This window comes from Vanacampus margaritifer, chromosome 18, assembly GCF_051991255.1.
Source record: "Vanacampus margaritifer isolate UIUO_Vmar chromosome 18, RoL_Vmar_1.0, whole genome shotgun sequence".
Classification (NCBI taxonomy): Eukaryota; Metazoa; Chordata; class Actinopteri; order Syngnathiformes; family Syngnathidae; genus Vanacampus; species Vanacampus margaritifer.
The window spans coordinates 14620607-14642839 of record NC_135449.1 but is presented as its reverse complement, the minus strand read 5'-3'; the positions used below and the strand labels follow the sequence as shown (position 1 = coordinate 14642839).

Below are 22233 nucleotides of genomic sequence, written 5' to 3'. Positions count from 1 at the left end.
ATCATTTATTTTTGGGTACAAAACAAGAAAATGTAAAAAAAAACACTATAATTATGTAAGTTCCTTTTGGATGAAACAAACATTTAAAATTAGTTATTTTCAAATTAAAAAAGGTGCAAATGTATGAATTTAAACAACTCAAACAACTCAAAAATTTGTATTAATAATCTTTTTTTTTTTAACGATTATACTGAATTTATAATTATGGAGTTTAATAATTTAAATTGTAATTGAATGTCGATTAATTGCACAGTTGGACCAATCATTATTTTGTAATTCTTTATAGATAACTGAACTGTAATTATATGGTTTTACAACTGAATAGACAATAAAACAAAATCATGCTTTGTTCTGTCTTTGACCCCCTGTGTGTTCTAGCCAGGTTGCCTCAATAACATTCCAGTGCTTTACTTCAATATAAATACTTACATTTTAAGGCAGCAATCAAACACAAACTGTAATAGTAATAGTATAGTATAGTATAGTATAAGTAATAGTAATAATAGTTTCATTATTTGAGGAAATTAGGTCATTTGTTACAGTACTACCAGTGACAACGGGTGATGTTCATAACTGGTGAGGCACTGAATACTCTGAGTCAGATGTATATCAACCCAAAATTAGATTAGAAGATTACCTTATATTGCTATTTTGACCTTAATTGTTTCTCAATCTCATCCCTGACCCGGAGACCCTGCCCCAAATGGAGGAGTTCAAGTATCTTGGGGTCTTGTTCATGAGTGAGTGTAGGTTGGAGCGGGAGATCGACAGGCGGATCGGTGCAGCGTCTGCAGCGTCTGCAGTGATGCGGACTTTGTATCGATCCGTTGTGGTAGAGAAAGAGCTAATCCGAAAGGCAAAGCTCTTGATTTACCGGTCGATCTACGTTACTACCCTCACCTATGGTCACGAGCTGTGGGTCGTGACCGAAAGAACAAGATCCCGGATACAAGCGGCCGAAATGAGTTTCCTCCGCAGGGTATCCGGGCTCTCCCTTAGAGACAGGGTGAGAAGCTCGGTCATCCGGGAGGGACTTAGTGTCGAGCTGCTACTCCTCCGCGTTGAGAGTAACCTGTTGAGGTGGCTCGGGCATCTGGTTCGGATGCCTTGGGATCCCGTCGGAGGAGCTGGCTGAAGTGGCTAGGGAGAGAACGATTTGAAAACGATTTGGGCGATACAAGGTTTTGGCCCAACGTCAGCAATATGTAGTTAGACATTCAAATTGCACTTCATCTGCTTTTAAAACACAGGTTTTATTTTCTATTTCCAACCACGACAATGACAAAAAGTATATTGTTGAGGCAAATAATCTTTCGCATAATGGTCAAGGTTCAGCCTGTTGCCTCTGGTTGTAGCACAGATTCTGCCTGATCTGCCTTGGAATGAGTCTCTGGATTGGTCAAAACGCTGTGAGTAGTGTGACCCACACAACATCATACATAATGCATCTGAAAGATGAAGGCTTTCGTGGTGGAAAATTGTGTCAAATCTTGGAGTATTTTTGAACCAGCGTATGCAACTTTAAATAATGCACCATTCCGGATGATTAACCTTCTATGACCCACACTCCCTTTGGCTCCACATTCACAGCATGCCAGAAAACCCTGTAGCAGGCAACGCATATGCATTCATTCCATCTGGGCGGCGCAGACTAAGCAACCACAACAACCATGACAACTGTGAGCAAACACTGCTTATAATTTATTATTTAATGTAAGACTTTAGATTACTCTATGTGTGCTGTTGTCCCAGTACACGTGCACAGGAGTGGAGTTGATTTATTGTCTTAGAAAAGTATGGCTTTAAGTCACTAAGAACTTATGAGTTCAAAGCAATGTTGTAAACTAAAAAAAAATGCAATCGATTTAAAAAAATATGCGAGAAAAACATTTTAAGGCTGCCAAAAATATTAGGTTTGTTGTTTGGACTGACAAGTGCGAAACTGACCCAATAACTGGAATGCTTGGAGATCTGATGTAAAAGTGGGATACTTTCTACTTACCATTACTCACCGCATTATAAAAATCTGTGTCTACACATTTTAATGTGTAATTTCAGTTAAAGAGGAAGTCAACCCAAAACATTTTTTTGTCAATAATATGTTCTATGCAGCTCTACTGGTCTAAATATGGTATTCTGGTTAATATTGTGTTAGTGGAATATGAGTTAAGCAGCAAAATGCAGCCGTTTTTGTCCATCTTATGGGTCGGCCATTTTGCCACTTGCTGTCAAACTTGAGATGACATCAATGTTGCTCAGGTCTCAGGTAACGACCAATCGCGGCTCACCTGTTTTCTGAAACTGATTGGTTATTATCTGACACCGTAGCAACATTGATGTCATCTTCAGACGACAGCAAGTGCAAAATGGACGTTTCCTGAGATGGATAAAAATGGCTGGATTTTGCTGCTTAACTCATATTCCACTAACACAATATTAACCAGACTCATAACTCTTAATCCACAAATGTAATGTCAGGTCACATATAACATATTATTATCAAGAAATGTTTAAGGTTGACTTCCACTTTAACAACTGCCCACATGACATACGGTATTGATATTTAAATTATATTACACTGCTCTCAAATCTTTTACGTTCCCTGTTCTGCATGTACTGTACTTTTATTGTGAAAGCATACATGGAAAGTAATGCCATTAGCCTCACATTATATAACTGTATTTCTAAACAGAGACAGCCAAAAGAAAGCAGCTTAGAGGAATAAGCGAGAGAAAATAAACTTAATAACAGAGGTTCACTTAAAGTAGTGAGAGCTGAAGAGACATTTTCAGAAAAGCTTTTTCTACAGAGAAAGAACGTTAGTTACAATCGCATGTTGGCCACTGTCCATGTGAATAGATCGAGCCGCCACAGCACTGCTGCCACTAACACACAAATACGCATAAAAATGGCAGTATGCACATTACATACAGTTATACCACAATCCTTGATGCGGCCAGTGACGCACACGATTGGTTACAGTATATTCAACAACATCGCTCCAAGGCCAATGACAGCATTGTTTACATTTGCCGGTAGCAGCATGCATTGCTGATGCTAGCGAGCATTGGCAAGCCATGCTGCTACCAAGCATTAGCGACCTGAGGAAGGATGGAAACGCGAATATTGTGCCTGTTTCTGCAACATAACGGATCTATATTGCCCTCAGGTTGCGTAAAACAACTTTGAATTACCCCCTGGGCTCGTTCACATGTTGGGGGGAAAAAAAGGGTGACAGACTCGATTGCACACCGGGTAATGTGCACGAAGTTAGAAAAACATCACTGGTACGTGGACTGTGTTTCATAACCCGTTTCATTTTATTGTAAGAGGATTTATTTTCTTTCACATTGTATTAGTGGGGATCTATTTTGGTTCTGATTTGGCGGAACGGAAAAATTGTAAATGAGCCCCATTGGCGGAAGAATACATGTGAAAAAGAGGGGGAAGCGAATGTTGTGACAGTTGTTGTGTTGTGACTGGAGAGCGAGACAAAGTTGTGCTAAAGCTATTCCCTCCAAGAATGCCGTTTCTTTTTCCCACGACCTTCGTTCAAGTAGTGATCCACGATACATACTCGTCTTCACGAAGATCTTGTGTTACATTATTTCATGTGTCGTCAAGTGCGCACATTTGCCCATATAAACTATGCACTGAATTACGCAACGTGGTTGATTGCCGTCTTCAGTTGCAGTCGAATGTAATAATGCAGTAATCGTGACAAAACGTTACTGTGTGTATTAATAAAATTGCATGTGCAAAATATAGGAATATACAGCCCAAAAAAATGCCACGATACAAGTTCCACCATTTGGATCAGCATCTTAATACAATAAATAGCATAGTGGTTCTAACGAGGTAGAGGTTTTATTCCTAAAATGCACTTGTAGTTATTATTGTAGCTAGGCCACTGCAACAGTTCAAACAACACTGTACTGTACTTGAATGTAGGGAAATAAAAGTGTACTTACAGTAAGTAATGATTACAATCGGATGTATTGAGAATATTGAATGAAAATCAAACCCCACTAAATGTTTAAAAAAAAAATCCTAAACATTAAATAACCTGTAAAAAGCATTTGTTTTTTTTTTGTTAATACATTAAATATTATGATTTGGGGGGGGGGGGGGGACATGCAAAGACTGAGATCAGTTAAGTGCAGAATTACTGAGGCATTTCGGGAAACTCGTTCACCCTCTTAATTGTTCCATTTTTTTGGGGGGGATTATTGCGTGGGACAGTATATAAGTGCCCTCGTTTCTTTCATCTGTGGCGATTTGGCGCAGTTGCTACTTTTACTTATAAGAACTTTGCCCATTTCTACCACTACAATGTGCAGTTAGCCATCAAACTATGCCTAGAAACCCCCCCCCCTCCAAAAATCTACCTTCCCAGAAATGATGTGTTTGTTAGTTGGGCTACAATGCCTCTGCCGTGTGCATGCATGACTGGTGGACGTAGTGTGATAGCAGCAAAATAGGTGGCACTGCCGCCACATAAACATGTGATGCCGTGGCTAGCTACACTCAAATGGGGCTAAGAGATTTGTTTACTGTTAAGCCACATTGGCTAAAAAGTTTCATGACCCAGCGTCAACCCTGGCAGTGATTACTATTTCCTATTTGGCGACGAGGAAATGAGCGTGCACGGCGGCTGCGACTACTATTCATCGATGGGGGGATCTGCTTAGCCTGGCGGGGAGCAAGGAGAGCCAAGGCTCAGGCTAATAAGATGCTGGGGGAAACTCTGGTTAGATTACGTAAAAGTAGAATTGGGCAATAAATCTAATTAATTCGATTAATTGTCATTTTAAAAATCGAGTAGTTGAAAATTAGCTAAATCGGGAAATCGAAGTGCATGTAAATAAATACACTCTTGTCTTATTCTAGGTCTATTAAAAGCTGTTGTTCTTTAGTTCTATTATATCCAAACGTTATTGTGAGTTGTAATTTTGCACAAGTGGCCAAATTCTGGATGGGTGGTTTACAATACGTACTAACTACTTAATTGTGGTATTTAGGCAAGTTATGCACAAGATATGAATAGCTAGAAGTTATGATCGCTATGTTTGTACAGTCCTGCTCACTGTTATTGGCACCCCTTCATTTTTTGCATGATCTCTACAATATCAATGGAAATGTACCAAATTTATATCATCAGGATTTTTAATTGGGTGTCCAAAGTAATTCAACAAAGGAAATTGTTTTTCAACTTTCATAATGTAATTCCAAAGAAAAAAGGGAAAACACACCATGTGCAGCAATAATGGCACCACTCTTTGATATTTGGTTGCACACCCTTTGGCAGTGATGACAGCTTCCAAACGTTTCTTGTAGCCATCGCTAAGCTTCTTGCACTTCTCCACTGGTATTTCCCCCCACTCCTTTGCAAATTGTTCAAGCTCTTGAATGTTTGCAGGTTTCTTTTCACAATGGCACATTTCAGTTCATATCAAATATTTTCAATCAGATTGACATCAGGAGTCATTGCTGGCCATTTTAAAACAGTATTTTTTCTTTTTTACCCATTCCCTTGTGCTTTTGGATGTGTGCTTTGGGTCTTTGTCTTTCTGGAGGACCCATGACCTTTGACTCAAAGCAAGTTGTCTAACACTTGGTAGGACGTGTCCCTCTAGAATGTCTTGATAATTCTTTGATTTCCTGATTACTGTGATATAATTAAGGCTTCCAGTACCAGATGTAGCAAAGCAGCCCCACATAATTATGGTTCCTCCATCATGCTTACCTATTATTTTCCTTGGAAGCTTCAATGCAAACTAACTGTTAGCGTGCATTGCCGAAAAGCTCCATTTTTGTTTCATCCGTCCACAGAATATTTTCCCAAAAAAATAGTGGTTTGTTCAGGTACTCCTTGGCAAAGGTTAGCCATTCTTTTTTATGTCTGTCTCAGGAATGGTCTTCACCCATGAAGCCCTGTTTTTGGTTCAGTGTGTGGCGTATGGTACTTCTTGAAACCATGATCCCAAACTGTTCCAAGTTGGCTTTCAGGTATTTGGATGTTTAACGTGGTGTTTTTTTCCACCATTCGCACGTCCATGGAGAGTCTTAACTGTTCCGTGCTCGTCAAACTTCTTAAAAACATTACGCACTGCTGAAACGGGGCTGATGGCTCTATACCCTTTGGAGGTCTCGTGTTTGCGAATTATCGCACTTTTGATGGCCTCAGACAGCTCCTTTGTTTACATGGTTGTGAGAAAGGAAAAGGAGATAAAAGGTGGCTTTTTAAAACATGAAAGTCATCATTAATTCATGTAAATTGGGCACAGACAATTTAAAACACGGAATTCTGATTTGTGATTTACTAAAGGTGAGTCACAATGGTGTTTCCATACTGATTTACAGGAAGGGTGCCAATACCAGTGACAGAGCACATTTTAAGTTTTCTATTATTTCTGCCCATTTTTATTGTTTTAAATAGTTTTTTAATCATTACGTCTTTCGGATAAAACACAAGTTTTCCATAAAAAATAAAATGTTTTACTTGATTCATTTTTTGAGAAAATATTCAACATTATGTACTTTACCTTCATGTGTGCCAATAATGGTGAGCAGTATGTTTATTGTTGTCTAAACATTATTTTTTTAATGAATTAAGCTATAAATGTTTGTTGGGTTTATTACTTTGATTAAATTCATCATCCAGAATGAAATAAAAATCGAGATTTTTATTTTTGGGCCATATCGCCGAGCCCTACATAAAAGTAAAAACAAGAAAAACTTTTGGGTGTATGAAAAATTATAATCGGCCAATTTAATCAGCTGTCCGATTATTGGTAATTGGTCAGGACTTATCCAGGAAGAATAAAAAGGTGCAGGATAACAACTTCTTAATGACTGAATCAAACGTGTCCCAAGACTTTCTGCATTATAATGATGACAAAAATCCATTGTTCACAAAAAAACATGAAAAAAAGTACAAGTTTAAACATAATGGTACTCTTCTATGTCTTTCATGTAATGCCACAAAACTTCCTCAACATTATTACATTGCAATGGTGACGTGGCCCAATTAACACTGGCGTAACCAGCAATGAATAGGACTCCAACCTTGAGCAAAAAACAAAAGTTTTTCAGACTTTTTTTTTTGTCAGTGTGGTGATTCATACATTAATCAGCAGGTTAGTAACGTCTGAGGACAGACTTTGTGCGCTTGTCCTGAAGAGGTGAGTCACCTCATCATCTGTGTCACCGTCACCATTCATCACATGACACTGGCTGTGTGGAGGAGGATGAATACACAGACTCAGCAGTCCACAGCTTCAACAGAACGGCAACTGAATGAAAAAGCTTAACATATGCAGTAGCTGACACATAAGTGAGTGTGTGTGCGGGGGGGAAATGCATGTTGTTCAATGAGTTGTTGCTGTACAAACTGAGCCCAGCCTCTGGTGATTCCTAGTGGAACCATCTGGACCTGGAAAGTTGAAAGTCTTTATGACAGGTCAAGGCCTGTTGACCTTTTCTCCAGCAAGGATAGTGAGTCGATATGTTAGTCACAAATGACAACAAAAATTCTAGGAATATGAGTCTTTGCTTTAATGCTATTGTTATTATAAACACTGTACAAAGATTCAATGTCGTTGAAAAGTACTTGACAGTGGCTTCAAATATCCTACTTGCATGCCAAAAGCCTCTAGTTGAAATGAAATGCAGTCAATCAGAAGCCGTTCCAGGAACATTAAAGGAAAGGGAAATATTCAGTTTTTGCTTTCATTGGTTTTCTCTTAAATTAGGATTGACGACACGCCACATCAATCATGTGTTGACAATTCTCCAAAAATAGAGCGCAACACAACTGATAACTAAACTACACAAAGTGCAATTTCTGCAGAAATTGCGTGGGAATGCCGAATAGCTGAATGCTAAGATTTCAATGCATGCGGAATGCTTATGAAGTAAATTGAAAAATAAATCATATGAAAACTAAAAATTTGGGGAGTTGAATGATAAATTAATAAAAATAAAACTTGAACTGCAATCTGTCTAAGGTCAGGTGGGATTCGAACCATCATCTCTTGTTTAGTGGTCAAAGCTAGTAAGTAGAAAAATAGAAATCAAAATAAAGAAAAAAAAGAAAGACTGTGTAATATTACTCTTAGAACATTTACCACAGAAAATTAAAGCTCCTTTGAATAAATCCCCTTTCAACAAGCATCTACACTCTAAATATCAGAAACCAAACACTTAACAAGAATAATATTCAGACCCACTATAGCAGTTTTACTTTCTTTGTATCAGTCATCTGAGCTTTACGGAGACACTTGAGGTGAATAGCAGCTCTTCTGATTTTAGCACTGCTGTGCCACAGGTTTTTGATCATGGAAAAAAAATTGTTGTACTAACTCAACTGTACAAGCAAGTTTTCAATCAGATTTTAAACATCTTAACTGCCATTGTAAAAAAAAAAAAAAAAAGTTAATTACTTTTAATATTGCAATGCTAATACAAAAAATAACCCAAATATAATATCTGTAAAAAAAAAAATCTGCATTTCTTTTTAAATATTTCACAAGTGTAAGGACGAGTTAGCCTGTGTAAAATGTAAAAATGCTATCAAACTACTCAAACTGTGACCCGTGTCATGTGTTTCATGATGACAAAAAAATTATAAGCTCAGAAGTGCAGGGTTTTTTTTATCACAGGGTTGAAATGTTGAATTGAGAAGTAACTCACAGTACTTTCATATTTATGTCATAAGGCTGACACCTTGACCCATTCTTTCAGCAAATTTGACTGACCTTTTTTTTTTTCCAAACACAAACTAATATTTCACACAAACAACCAAAAGCGAGCACACTGCCATGTCCAAAAAAACAGTAGGCAGTGATAGATCATGTCTGTAATTGTATTATAAAACAAAGTGCACAATAAAAGCTGCATTGAAGCTTGGGAGGAGCATGAAATCAAAAGTGTGAAAAGGGTTGGGGTTAGTGCAAGTTAAGGGAAGTGTCTGTTTCCTATTTTTCCCTTTACTAATAACACCACCTTCCCTTTCTGAGTTACTGCAAAGTCTTTGAAGTTGTGTGGCTGTCAGCACAATCAGATGCTAATGAATAACTAAAGGGATGAGCTCAGCTCGGAAAATTATATTGTGTTACAGGTTTTGGAATAAAAACATACTGTAGGCTTAGGTTACATCATAGCACATTTGTTTTATCAAACATTTGGCAAACATTTGAGCAGCAAAGTAATTAACGCCATGATTGGTCGTTACCTGAGCCTTGAGCAACTGTGATGTCATTTTCAGTCGGCAGCAAGTGGCAAAATGGCCGCCCCCTGAGATGGATAAAAACGGGTTGATTTTGCTGCTTAATTCATATTCCACTAATGCAATATTAATGAGAATGTTGTATTGAAACTAGTGGTGGCTTATACAACATATCGTAAAGAAAATTATTGGGTTGACTTCCCATTTAAAAGGTTAAAAAATTGTTTGAGAACAAATGTATTAACACTCTTGAACGCTCCACTCCGCCTCTTTCCTTACTATGTGGAGGCGTGAGTGTGAATCAAGATTGTAGATGCTTTTATTAGACAATAATATGTAAAAAATAGTTAGGTTCGATACATTTGAGTAGACTTTACGCTGATCTGATCGGGTGGAACGGGATCTGAGGATATACTGTATAGCATTTTATGCAAAATCGATGATTGGCTGTAATGTCTTAATTTGCCCTCCACAAAAAGGACATCATATGCTATATTTAATGTTTATCAGTATTTTTTGAAGATTAAAAAAAAAATCCATGCATGCTAGATGTCAATTATACGTGGGTTTTGGCTGTCTGTGGACTGGACTAGTCCCTATCCCCGGCGAATGGGCGTGGTCGACTGTAGAGTAAATATAAAAGTTTTTTTAGATAGATTGCGCCATCTTCGGATCGAATTCGTGATCTGTTGTCGTTTTTTTCAAACTCGCTGATCGGCCACAAAATCCTGATAGTGTGAAGCCTTCATTTGATTTGAGTATGCCTGATTTGTTACAAATTAAATTTTGGTGGGCTGAAATGTGTGATTAGCGCACAGGTAAGAAAAATTCCTCCTATTAAACTACCTAGTGATCTCATATCGGTTTATTTATTGCATCACTCATGGCTGTAAGATCTTTGAAAAAGATTTTTGGAATAATTGAACCACGGTTGTTTGCTTTTGAGAAACATTAATGGATTTTCAAGCACGAGCGCAAACTGCTATTTTAATCCGTGAACAGTGACAGTGTAATGAATTTGAGATTATTTTAGCGTAGTAAATTAAAGATTACAAATTTTGGAGTGCTGTTGTATTGATGCTGGTGCACAACTGTATATGATAGCAATATATGACATTATGACAATTTGAAGGATGCCATGTTTGGTAACTCCAGGAAGGATTTTTTTTCACTTCCAGAAAAAACTGTCTTTGGAGATGATAGATCCCGCTTAATAATAATAAAAGAGATCCTGCTGACCCTGGGAACCTTCTGAACCTTTTATTATTGTTTGACATTAAAACAAAGAACTGTGAAAGTTTAAGATTTAATTTTTTTTTTTTGAGGGGGGGCAGACTTTTTAAGTTTCCATTAAACTTTTTAAGACGTACTGATAACCTTGGAAGCTCCCTGAACATTTTTTATTTAATTTAAAATGAAGGATATTATCTAAGATTAACTCATATGTTCAAAAAACAAAAACTTATAAATACGTTCTATTTTAAATATTACCAGTGTCCGAAAGACATATTTACACGTTTTTATGTTTTTTTTTTTTATGTTAGAGCATACAGAAGGCCTTGATGCATCCTCTCAACTGAAGAGAACGCTTGAAGCAATGGTAGTTATTACAAAAACGTCAGCAGGTGGCAGCAGAGTATAAGAGATCAACCAGGGTCATGTTGCAACAAGCTGTTTTCCCCACAGTTTTAAAAAGATTTGTGAATAATGATGAAATTTAGCTATATTCTAATGCTAATTTCTGCAAAACGGAAACAGATAGAAATATCCTTTTTTCCTGATGAAAGAAGAGACACTAATCTTTCTTTTGGAAGGTTACATGTTTTATAGCAATAGAACACAATATTCTGTGGGCCTTGCAAAATCAGTCGAAATCCAGTAAACCAGCCGGGAGCGAAGGGGGTTACTTCAGTGAAAATGGCTGGGAGTGAATGAGTTAAAATAAAAATGAAAAAAACCTAGAAAAATCAGAAAATTTTTCAACAAGCATTAATGCTTTAAGATATCACAACAAAGTCAAGATTGGCATTTGTATTTAAAAAAATGTTGACAATATTTTTCCCCCATTTTGCTGAAAATGAATATTGGCTTCAAATATCAATTATCGGCCTCCTTGACTACTAATAATCAGCATCGGTATCGGCCCAGAAAAAGCCATATCGGTCTATCTCAAGTAAATAAAGTTGCAAAATAACCGAAACTGGTGAATTTGTGTCACTTTCTAGTGAATTTGCCCCCTAGTGAGAATGAAAAGACCTAAAATTGGTGGCCCCTATATGCAAGAACACAAAGGCAGATGTGAGGTTTGAAACGCAGTCCTTGAAATAAATACTTTTTAGAATTAAGCAAACAGCATCTGATAGGATACACTGTTCCTACTCCTTATCAGTACGAAAGAATGTTAAGCTCTGTGTCCACTGTATTGCGGTTTAGTTAAAAATATGGCGCCATTGTCACAAGTTAGCAAAACATCTAACCCGTAGCATACCACTATACCAGGGGTGGCCAAGTTCGGTCCTCGAGAGCCACAATCCAGCCTGTTTTCCATGTTTCCCTCCTGCAGCGCAGCTGAATCTAATAATCAGCTAATTAGCAAGCTTTGCAGAAGCCTAATAACGATCCTGATCATGAACCAGGTGTGTTAGGGGAGAGAAACATGGAAAACAGGCTGGATTGTGGCTCTCGAGGACCGAACTTGGCCAGCCCTGCACTATACCATAAATAAAATCTGGTATCATTGAGGCATGTTCCTCCAATTTCCTCGTAGCGCCTCTCGCTAAGCTCAATGAATATATATTTAAGTCTGTTGTCAACCGCTTTTTTGATGCCAAGCACAACCAGCTCTGCTAGGAACAATGATGACATTTATATGGAGTTGAACTAGACTGCTGAGCTGTATTCTATTTTATTGCTTGTTGTTTCCCTATTTTGTCGATTTTTCTGCTTCATAATGTAATAGGTTAGCTTAAAAAAAAAAAAAGATTTCACTGTGTATTGTGGATTGCATTGGCCAGAGGCTTTTTCTTTCCAAATAACATTATCACCAGACAAAAAAAATGCACACATCAGCTTAAAATCCAAGTTTGCTCAACATGTCGGCCAATACAAAACAAAAGCTACACTCTCACACAAACTCCCACACAGTCTCTCAAGGGAGTCATAACTCCATCATCGCCATTGATATAAGCAGGCCCTGGTGGAGAATGTACTGGAACCACTCTGGAGCACACAGTTCCCAACTCCTTTGGGATGGCTCAGCAGGCGTCGAGACCTCGTGAAAAATACAGCCAGGGAGAAATTTCTCACACATACTGCTACGCTGAACCATTAGCTGCCTGACCTAGACAGACAAATGCATCCAAGATACGACAGGATGGCGGATGGAGTGAGAGAAACAACAACAAGAGTTTCAGACACTATCTCTATTTGGAGATACTGTTATGCATTGGGGAAATGTGGGAGACACATTCTCACACGCACTCTCAGGCTTTGACGCTGTACAGTACATGCACACATATGCTCAGACTAACTGCAAGCATTGTCTACTAAGGTCCTGTGTGTGGGCATGCAAGTGTAGGCTCCTCCTTACAGCTGACAATGACTGTTTTGTTACTATACATCTCCACCATTTACTGTGTGAGAATTTTGGTACAAAACAAGAAAATGTTTAAAAATATTAAGACAATATTAAGACAAATACATTTATTTGAAATTTCCTCTTGGACCAAATAAGATTGATTAAATTAGTGTGATTTTTTTTTTAATGGGGAAAAAAGGTGCAAAAATATAAATTAAACAACTCAAAATTAGTATTTTATTTTTGTTTACAATTGTGCCAATCTTGTCATTGTGATGTCTAATAATTGAAATTGTAATTAAATTTTGATCAATAGCACTGCCCTAGTTCCAACCCCATATTACTCATGCCAATACACTAATAGGTTATTCATTTTCAATAACATATCAAAATAAAAACAAAAAACAAAACTGATTTGAATATTTCTCCAACACTATAGTTTTAAACCTGTTTTTGAACACAGCGGGTGATTCACACTTTTTCACATCTATTTCTTAATTATTCCATAAATTAATAAACACACATTTCGTCACCCTCTTTAAATTATTGCCTAAGTCATTATTTTTGCAAAAAATATTTTTGGGGCCTAAATCATCTCCTCATAATGCATGCAAATGGTAATTTTTTTTGTCTTTCCTGAAAAATCTGAAGAATTACTTAGGGGATTAGCCAATTTGCTCATTTGTTTTTATCTTGGATTTTTTTTTTGTGCCCCTTAATTTATAGCAGCAACCCTTAATCCGATTTGTTGATTAATCGATTATTCAATCGATTAATCAACTAATCGGATTCATTAAAATGTTGCATTTAAAATGTATTACAAAAGCATTTTTCCCCAATTACTGTTAATTAACCAGTGATTGGTGTTTATTCCATACTTCATATTCGTATAGTGATTTAAAAAAAAAAGGTAAAAGTAAAAACAGGTGTTTGCAAATGTCTTATTTTGATTGAACACAGAAGATAGTCTTTTTTCATGAAGGCTACAGAAATCAGTGAACAATCACTGTTGGACTATTTTAAATTTAAGAAAAAATAGCTCCAGACAATTACTTAATTATTAAAATAATTGTCGATTAATTTGATAGTTGATTAAATGTCGATTAATCGATTATTTTTGTCAGCTTTACTTATAATTGTATCATTTTGATTTCTTAATTATAAAAAAATTCTACATAAGCAGCAGTTCATTAAAAACACAATTTAATACATAAATTCCAATTGAATAAATACAATTGAAGTTTGCATGGCGGCCCTCAACAATGACAATGGACTCTCTAGTCAGAGACAATGCAAGAAAGCTGAACAGAAAAGTAATTTAAAATAGAGCTGCTGGATATTAATGCACAATTATAAAATATTGTGAATAGTTGTGGTAGTGGTAGTGGTAGTAGTAGTAGTAGGAAGTTGTTAGTAGCATATTTTTAATGTCCTTAGAAAACCCCAGAGATCATATTCCATTTGTATCATAAGGAATCAAACGGTAAAGCAAGGCCAAATGAAAATAACTATAATTACTCTGACTCTGAGCTAATGTTTTTTGCAAAACACAACTCAAAATAGAAACAGTGACATACCTCCAGTCCAGTATACGATTAAGTCTTAAAAAAGTTCATTTTGCCTCAAAAGCCGCAAATTGCTAGTTAAAATGTCTGACAATTAAAAGCTTTCTGACTGCTACCACAACACAAAAGGCTTTTTCAGTTCGCTGCTACGTGCTGAGGAGATGCACAGCAAATTGGTCCGAGGCCCGCAGTGACAGTTTTACCACAAGATATGTGAAAACCTCAAATAGATTATTTAGTCTCAAGCCAAGTTGGAAACAGCTGACATTTCATTTCAATGCCTTGCGCGCATTTATGTGTGTGAGATGACACAAAGCAAAAATAAATTAGCCCATAATTTTAATGTGATTATTAATATACAGTATTGGAAAATCAACGCAAATTATTTAATTTTTGACACGAGAGAAATCTCTCATACATGAAATGACTCCACATGTTGGAGTATGTAATCAATATTTATGTTTTCAATAGGGATAGACCGATTATCGGCCAGGGTGATTATTGGTGCCGATATTTGTTATTTTGATGAAAATTGTTATTGGCTTTAAAAATAAAATTTAATTAAATAAAACTAACGGCCGGTAATAGGTTAACCTCAGGGAAATATTTATTTACATTTTCAGTTAACTTAACTAGGAGATGCTGCTGACTGTGGGAACTCTCTGCAACATTTGTTTTTGTTTGAAAGTAAAACAAATATACATGAACATTTAACATTTCAGTTATTTTTGCATTTTGAAAAAAATTATTTACTGGTGAAAACTATAAGGCGCTATGATATTTACTTGTTTAGGTTTTTAACTTTTTAAGACATAATTATGACTTTGGGAGCTCCGTGAACATTTTGTTAGGATTTTAAAACAAATGTGTCTATTGTGTGAGATTAAAAACAACAACAAAAAACCTTTAGCAAATCTGAAACATTGTTAAATAAATTTACGGTTAAAGACATTTCAACAAAGTTAGATGTTAGAATTTGTTTTTTGTTTGTTTTTTACACCAATATCAGCCACACCATGTTAATATTTGGGCCCAAGTAAATTGGCCGCCGCCCAATAAGTTTTCAAGAAAATGTTACGTATTTTAAAACTATAAGGCGCACTTAAATTTGTCTTATGTGTGCACAGATTTCCGGAGACGTTTTCCTTCCAGCCAAGCTTCGGGGCAAATGTTACTGCGCCAACGCACGTTTCTGATTGGTGATCTGGTTCAAAATCGTTCTTGGTTGTCTGATGGCCTGTGTTGGGACTGCAGGGGGACGGGGACGGGGGTGGCGGCGGCGGCGAAGGCAGAAGAGAGTTGTCGCTGTATGTATTCGAATATGGAAATGGACCGAGATAGTGAATAAAAAGAGATAAAATGAGACGCCAGACTGCAGCGTCACCTCCTGCCTCCTGTAGTTCATTATCTTTACGCCGCTTGGACCCCAACCATTTGGCAATGTGCGCTATCAGATTTTAAATCTGTGGGAAACTCTGAATATTTTTTCCCTTCCTACTGAAAATGAATATCGGCTCCAAATATCGGTTATCGGTATACTTGACTATTAATAATAGGTACTGAATCGACCTATCTCTAGTTTTCAATAATGTACCGTTTTGATTAGAGATACCTGGCCTTATTTCAAGGAATCAGTATGCACAACATAGGTCGATACTGGAATCGGTCGCCCTCTTGTGGCTGTTTTAGGAACTAGAAAAGAGATGAATAGAAAATTGCCATTAATTTCATGCAATTTTGAGGAGAAATGTGTGTCATGTTTTTGTGGGGGAAATTTTATGTAGGAAAAGTACTTGTGGTATTGGTACTTGCCTACTTAAGATTTGAGTACTCATACTAGTATCGGTCTGAAAAAAGTGGTATTGAACGAATGTTAAATGTAATATTCTTGATTTATTTCTAATCTGTAGTAGCAATGTATTCAGGTAAAATATTAAAAACGTAGTCACAGTCCAAATATTTCCTCACCTAACTGTATGTTGTAATCAGACGTAGTTTTGAGGTTTCCTTTCAACATTTCTTAACTGATTTTGTTCAATAAAATGAGGAAGAAGCCTCTCTGGTTTGAATGACCTCTGTTTCAAGAAAATGTGCCTGCTCGTTACTGACTTCCACTGACCATTTTAAACCAATTAAATTGCATTATGATGATGTCATTGAAGTTGTGCTGGCATTGTGGCTCATTTCTGATCATGTTAAATGTGCACAGTAAATTCTACTCTAAACTGAGTCGAATATGGTCCCACTCTAAATAGAGTCAAATTTACAGTTGGAAGAGAGTAAAAAAGTCACTAAGGGTTGAGGAACAAACCCACAACTTCAGGTTGGGAGACCCACTATACCCCGTGTCAACTTAAATCTTCGTTAACTCGTTCTTGGTTTCCTCTTGGATATAAACAAACAGTAGCAGTGTTTCCCTCAGATTTGAAATCTACTTAGGTGGGTGGACTCGGGTGAGTGGACTCCTTGGGGGTGTTCCTGTTACTTGTGTCTCCACATAATCCACAAGTGAATGACAGCGAACTAATGTTACATGCGGTACCTCTGGTCGCGATATACTGTATATATATATTTTTTTATATTTTTTTATTAAATTTTCTTGAAATCTACTTGGGTGGTGGCCAGTTTACTTGGGTGGCACGCCCAAGTATTAACATGGTGTAGGGAACACCGAGTAGGAGTGGCATAGCTCATGTGGTAAAGTGGCAGACTTCCAAGATGAAGGTTGTGAGTTCGTTCCTCAACCATTGTGTAACTTTTTCTTTTAATTAACTAGTAAAATGTAGTCACAATCTCTCCTTACAAAATTTACTTAGAATTTCTGAGTGAAAAATCTTTAACTCATTCACTCCCAGCCATTTTCACTGAAGCAACCCCCTTTGCTCCCAGCTGTTTTACTGTATTTTGACCTGGTAAAGGCCCACAGAAGATTGTGTTCTATTGCTGTAAAAACATGGAACCTACCAAAAGCAAGATTAGTGTCTGGCTAAAAAAAATAATAATCTTGTCTACAAATCTATATCATTCGGCGTTTTTTATTTTTTAAGACAAAAAAAGGTTTTTGCTTTACCTTGACTAGTTTCGGCGACGACTGCCGCCTTTTTATCTTAAAAAATTAAAACCACAGGAAGAGTCTCTTTCATCTGGAAAAAGAAGTGTATTTCTGTCCGTTTCCGTTTTGCCGCAATTAGCATTAGAATATAGATAAATTCCATCATTATTCACAAATCTGTTTAGAACTGAGGGTAAATCAGCTTGTTTGCAACATGGCCCTGGTTGATCTCTTATAGTCTGCTGCCACCTGTTGGCCGTTTTTGTAATAACTACCATTTTTTTCAGCCGTTCTCTGCAGCTGAGAGGCTGCATCAAGGCCTTCTTGTATGCTCTAGCATAAAATAAAATATATATTTTTTTCTTCTTCTTCTTTTTTACGTATAAATACGTCTTTGGGACACTTCAAACATTTAAAATAGAACGTAAATATACGTTTTGGGGAGCAAATGAATTAATGTTTTTTTTATGTGATAGGCAAATTCTCTCGAACACACAAAAAATACTTTGAGTAAAATTTGCTCTCTTCCAGGTGTAAATGTTACTCTACTTAGAGTAGGATCAAACCGACTTAGTTTAGGATAAAATTTACTCTACAGAATTGACTGTGTATGCAAGAGAACAATGGTTGATCAATGGAAACCAGCGGGTGTGGTGTACCAGGCAGCAACAGGCCTCTGAAGCACTTGAATGAGCCGTTTTGTCTGACAAAGCCACAACATGGGATCACATCCATCATAATGACGATGTTTAAATCATTATAGAAACTATATGATATGATTTATGAAAAAAGCATGCAACGTTATGCTTGACAAACTTGACTGGTACTGTAGATCAGTATGAACACGTTTATTCGAAATGTCCACCATCTGAATGATAGAAGCAAACCTTTTGCTCTCTCAAGAGTTAATTGGAGTTAATCCATTCAGTGAACAAAAAATGGCTGAGTCATTTGATTGTGAAACTCAACTAAAACATCACAAATATCCAACCACAGTTTCAGTCAAGGATACTGTGAAACCACAGAGTGTGATAAGTCACACAAAACATCAGATAACTTTGTTGTGCGTTCATGTGTTTTTGCTTCAGAGCAGGAAAATCTCTGACTGATTATTGAATGGAAATATTTACCCAATTAACCTAAAGATACCACTTTTTTTTTTCAGACCGATACCAGTATGAGTATTCAACTCTTTAGTGGTCACCAATACAAAGTAGTACTAGTACTTTTGACACAATAATAATTTTATTCAAAAATAATTTTAAGAAATACCTATACATCTCATTATTAGGGCAGGGTATCGATTCTAATTTTCTCCATCGATTCAATTTCAATTCACAAGAGTTCTGTTCGATTAGATTCAGATTTTTTCTCCAATTCGGTTCGATTCACTTCAATTCAATACGATATCGATTACTTATAGCTCATCAATTCTTCTTGCATGTCAAGGACCTGATAAAAATATATATATATATATATTAAATTCCAAAGTAAAATTTGAGGAGGCAGTAACCGGTCAAATGATTTAATTTATTAAAGAAAGTAACACATGTTAGACAAACGTTGACAATCAGCATGGATGAAATGAAAATATTAAAAAATCGAATTCAATAATTGTAAATAAAAATATGTTAAAAAGATTCTGACTTGTCTTAAAGTGTAATAAGTCAAGCCTTTCATCAATGTAAGAAAATACTTTAAAATTTATGTGAACAGTAAATTTAAAGAAAACAGTAAACAGTTAAAAAAAAACACAGTAAAAAACATAATGGCCTTTAAAATTCTATTTTCTTAAGGATTGGTGGGAAAAAGAGATATATAAAATAGGAAAATCGATTTGATATCCATTATTCGATTATTTTAAACCCAGACAGCCCATCTCATTATAGCATTTTCCCTTAAAAGTGCATGAAATTAATAGCAATTTTCGATTTGTAAAATGTCCACAAAAAATATGGGCAGGCCTGATACCAATACCTGGCATTGCTACTCGGCTACAATAAATAAATAAAAAAAGTGATGCAGATTTCATTGTCTTGTAGAAATTCAACGAAAGTACTACCCACTTAAGAGGTACATTTAACCTCAACAATTCAGAAATATTCATGATTGTATCGCAAAATAAAGGAGGAATACAACTTTTTTGCTTATGTGCTTCTCCTCCACTCATTAAACTTAGCAAAATGTAATGAAGCTACCATAGATCAACTTAACACTTAAACATTACCTTCCTTGTATTGAATAAAAAATAAATTAAGAAAAAACAGGAAGACAAAAAGAAGCAGATAGTAACAAGTATCAAAGAAAAAGCAATTCTTAACTAAATAAAGTTACAACTACGGTTTCCTAATCAGAAATATAAGCCTGTGAGAGAAACCAAATGAGTTGCCATAGAGCAGGGGTGGCCAAGTTCGGTCCTCGAGAGCCACAATCCAGCTGTTTTCCATGTTTCTCTCCCCTAACACACCTGGTTCATGATCAGGATCGTTATTAGGCTTCTGCAAAGCTTGCTGATTAGCTGATCATTAGATTCAACTGCGGTGCAGGAGGGAAACATGGAAAACAGGCTGGATTGTGGCTCTCGAGGACCGAACTTGGCCACCCCTGCCATAGAGCAAAGCGGTACATGAATTTGCGCATCAACAAAAAATGGGGTAAAAGGGGGGGAGGGGGATTTAATTAAGCAATACAGCCACAACCCCGCGTTGACGTCTAGCTACGAATGGATTAATTGAAACGACTACATTCCAAAGTCAAAAGCTAAGCATTGCTGCAATGTTGCTATATTATAGCATAACCCATGATGGTGCTATGAGCTAGCTTCTGATGATAGAACATACTTGATTGTAATGGTAAAGTTGTCAGTATGGGGTGGATTTTTCTGTTCGGCAACTAACTATGCCACAGGTTCACCACATCTTTGGTCATGGATCTGAACTGGATTTGTTTTAATCCCCAAAAAATATACCAGTCCATACTTACTGGTAGCTGCCAAGTTTATCACTGCAGCATAACACAACATTAACAGTTGTGCGTGTGCGTACACAATTGATCAATAAAACTCCAAATATGAGGCCATAGCTGCAAATCAAAGAATGTGACAAATGTGAGTTTCTGGGTGGGATCAACCTGTTTAACGGGAGAGCTTTCACCAAATGAAGCAAGAACACACTCATATAAAGACTGATAACACATTCTCGCCTATCACTCACACACAGATTCTACCATCCGGTGTTAAGCGGGGTTCATACTAGGGGTGTGTGCCATCTAAAGCACCCCTCGATTCGATTCGATTACGATTCAGGGTGCTACGATTTGATTATTGAACGATATAGACTAAAGTTTGCGGTGGATGATGACATTCGTCTCGCCCTTTCTAAGCTGCGGGAAAGTTTTGACAGTCCTTATATTGTTTGCTGGTTAGCAGCAACAATCGTCGGATTCTTCTCCGCTAGCCTGGGGTGGAAGCGCGAGAGGTGCTGTTACATGTTTCCCGCTAGCTTTTTATCCTGAGGAGAAAATCTGTTGCTCAGTAACATCCGCTGCCGCCATCATCATCATGTGCGGGCGGCAGGCGTGTCTTCTACTTTCATGTTCCTGTCATTAAGTTATTATGGAAAATAATCGTTTTTGAACATTTATGAATCGTAATCAAATCGTCAAGTGTTGCATCGCGATGCATCTAATAATCGATGTTTTGGCACACACCTAGTACATACATAGGCTACACAACCAGGCCACATTTGAGCATTCTCTCTCACAAAAAACTGATGAATATGTTAAAAATGGGAATGTCTGTGTAGGCTGCTTGCTGGCAAAACAATCAAGCTGTGCAAACTGTCACTCATGTTTCCAAAACTCCATCACCACATCCCGCTCACAGGACTTAAGTAAGCGCCCACATTTCCCTCAAGTGGGAAAATGAGGGGCTGACCATGAGGAACAAGAGCAGCCAGTACATTCACGCGCACTAAGAGGAGACCTGAGAATTTCAATGGAATGCGAATGGAATGAGGAAGTGTGCGGACACTCAGCAAGATGCCAGTCACAGAACAATGTTTGACTAAATCTGATAAACACAGCACGGGGAAACTATTCATCTGCGCATGTGCCAATTATGTCTTTCTCTTTTAGTAGCGGCTCGATGCCCGTTTGTTAAATGAATCGATTTGAAGTTTTTATTCATGCATTTGGTCTAATAAGAAGGCCCCAAGGTATGGGGGTGCAATCCCATAGTGGGCTGCCATTGTGCGCCTCAAGGAATAAACAAGCAAGCAAACACGTTTTTGTTTTTTGTGATTATTGAAAATCACTTTACTTCCATTAAATCTTACCTCCAACACCTGGACATAACTTGAAGGAAACCACCCTCGGGCTCCATCTTTCTCTCCTTCCCACCAGCCTCCAGGCAGAGACTGCAAGACCATGATCATCTCCCCGGCATCGAAGCTTAGTCCCTGCTGGTGCTGCTCTCCACTGAACGGGTACAAAGTTTTGCAGTATGATCCAGACATCGCCTGGAAACGCTAAACTTCTCAGACGAGCTGCCTGATGACAGTGGTGGTGGTAGAAGTCCGCACCTCGGAAGAGAACACGAATGAGATTTTGTTGTGAAACTTGTTTAGAGTAGATGAACAGGTTGTCGGGTGGTCTCCGTGCAGCACGCCCCGCGCCGTTCTGCTCCTACTGCCCGAGCGCTGTGTTCTGTTGAGGCCACAAAACTCATACGTCAAGCTGCGTGGAGGGAAGGAAACGCAAACGGGAAATCGCTGACAAATTCAAAATAAAAGCCGGAAAAAACAAACAAAAA

The 22233-nt window shown here is 37.3% G+C and overlaps 1 protein-coding gene across 2 annotated transcripts in view; it reads right to left on the bottom strand.

The window, feature by feature from the left end:
- The window catches only part of gas7b (growth arrest-specific 7b), a 69159-nt gene that overhangs the window by 46841 nt on the left and 85 nt on the right, over nucleotides 1-22233 (bottom strand). Inside the window, exons 1-2 of one of the 2 annotated variants that reach the window (XM_077550766.1) lie at nucleotides 22004-22158; nucleotides 21758-21899 (exon numbers count right to left, since the gene is read on the bottom strand). In XM_077550766.1, the coding sequence (XP_077406892.1) occupies nucleotides 21758-21856 (99 nt within the window). In that variant the 5' untranslated portion in view covers nucleotides 21857-21899; nucleotides 22004-22158. Of the gene's footprint in view, nucleotides 1-21757; nucleotides 22159-22233 lie in introns of those variants that run through there. The other variant, XM_077550765.1, reaches the window with a different exon arrangement.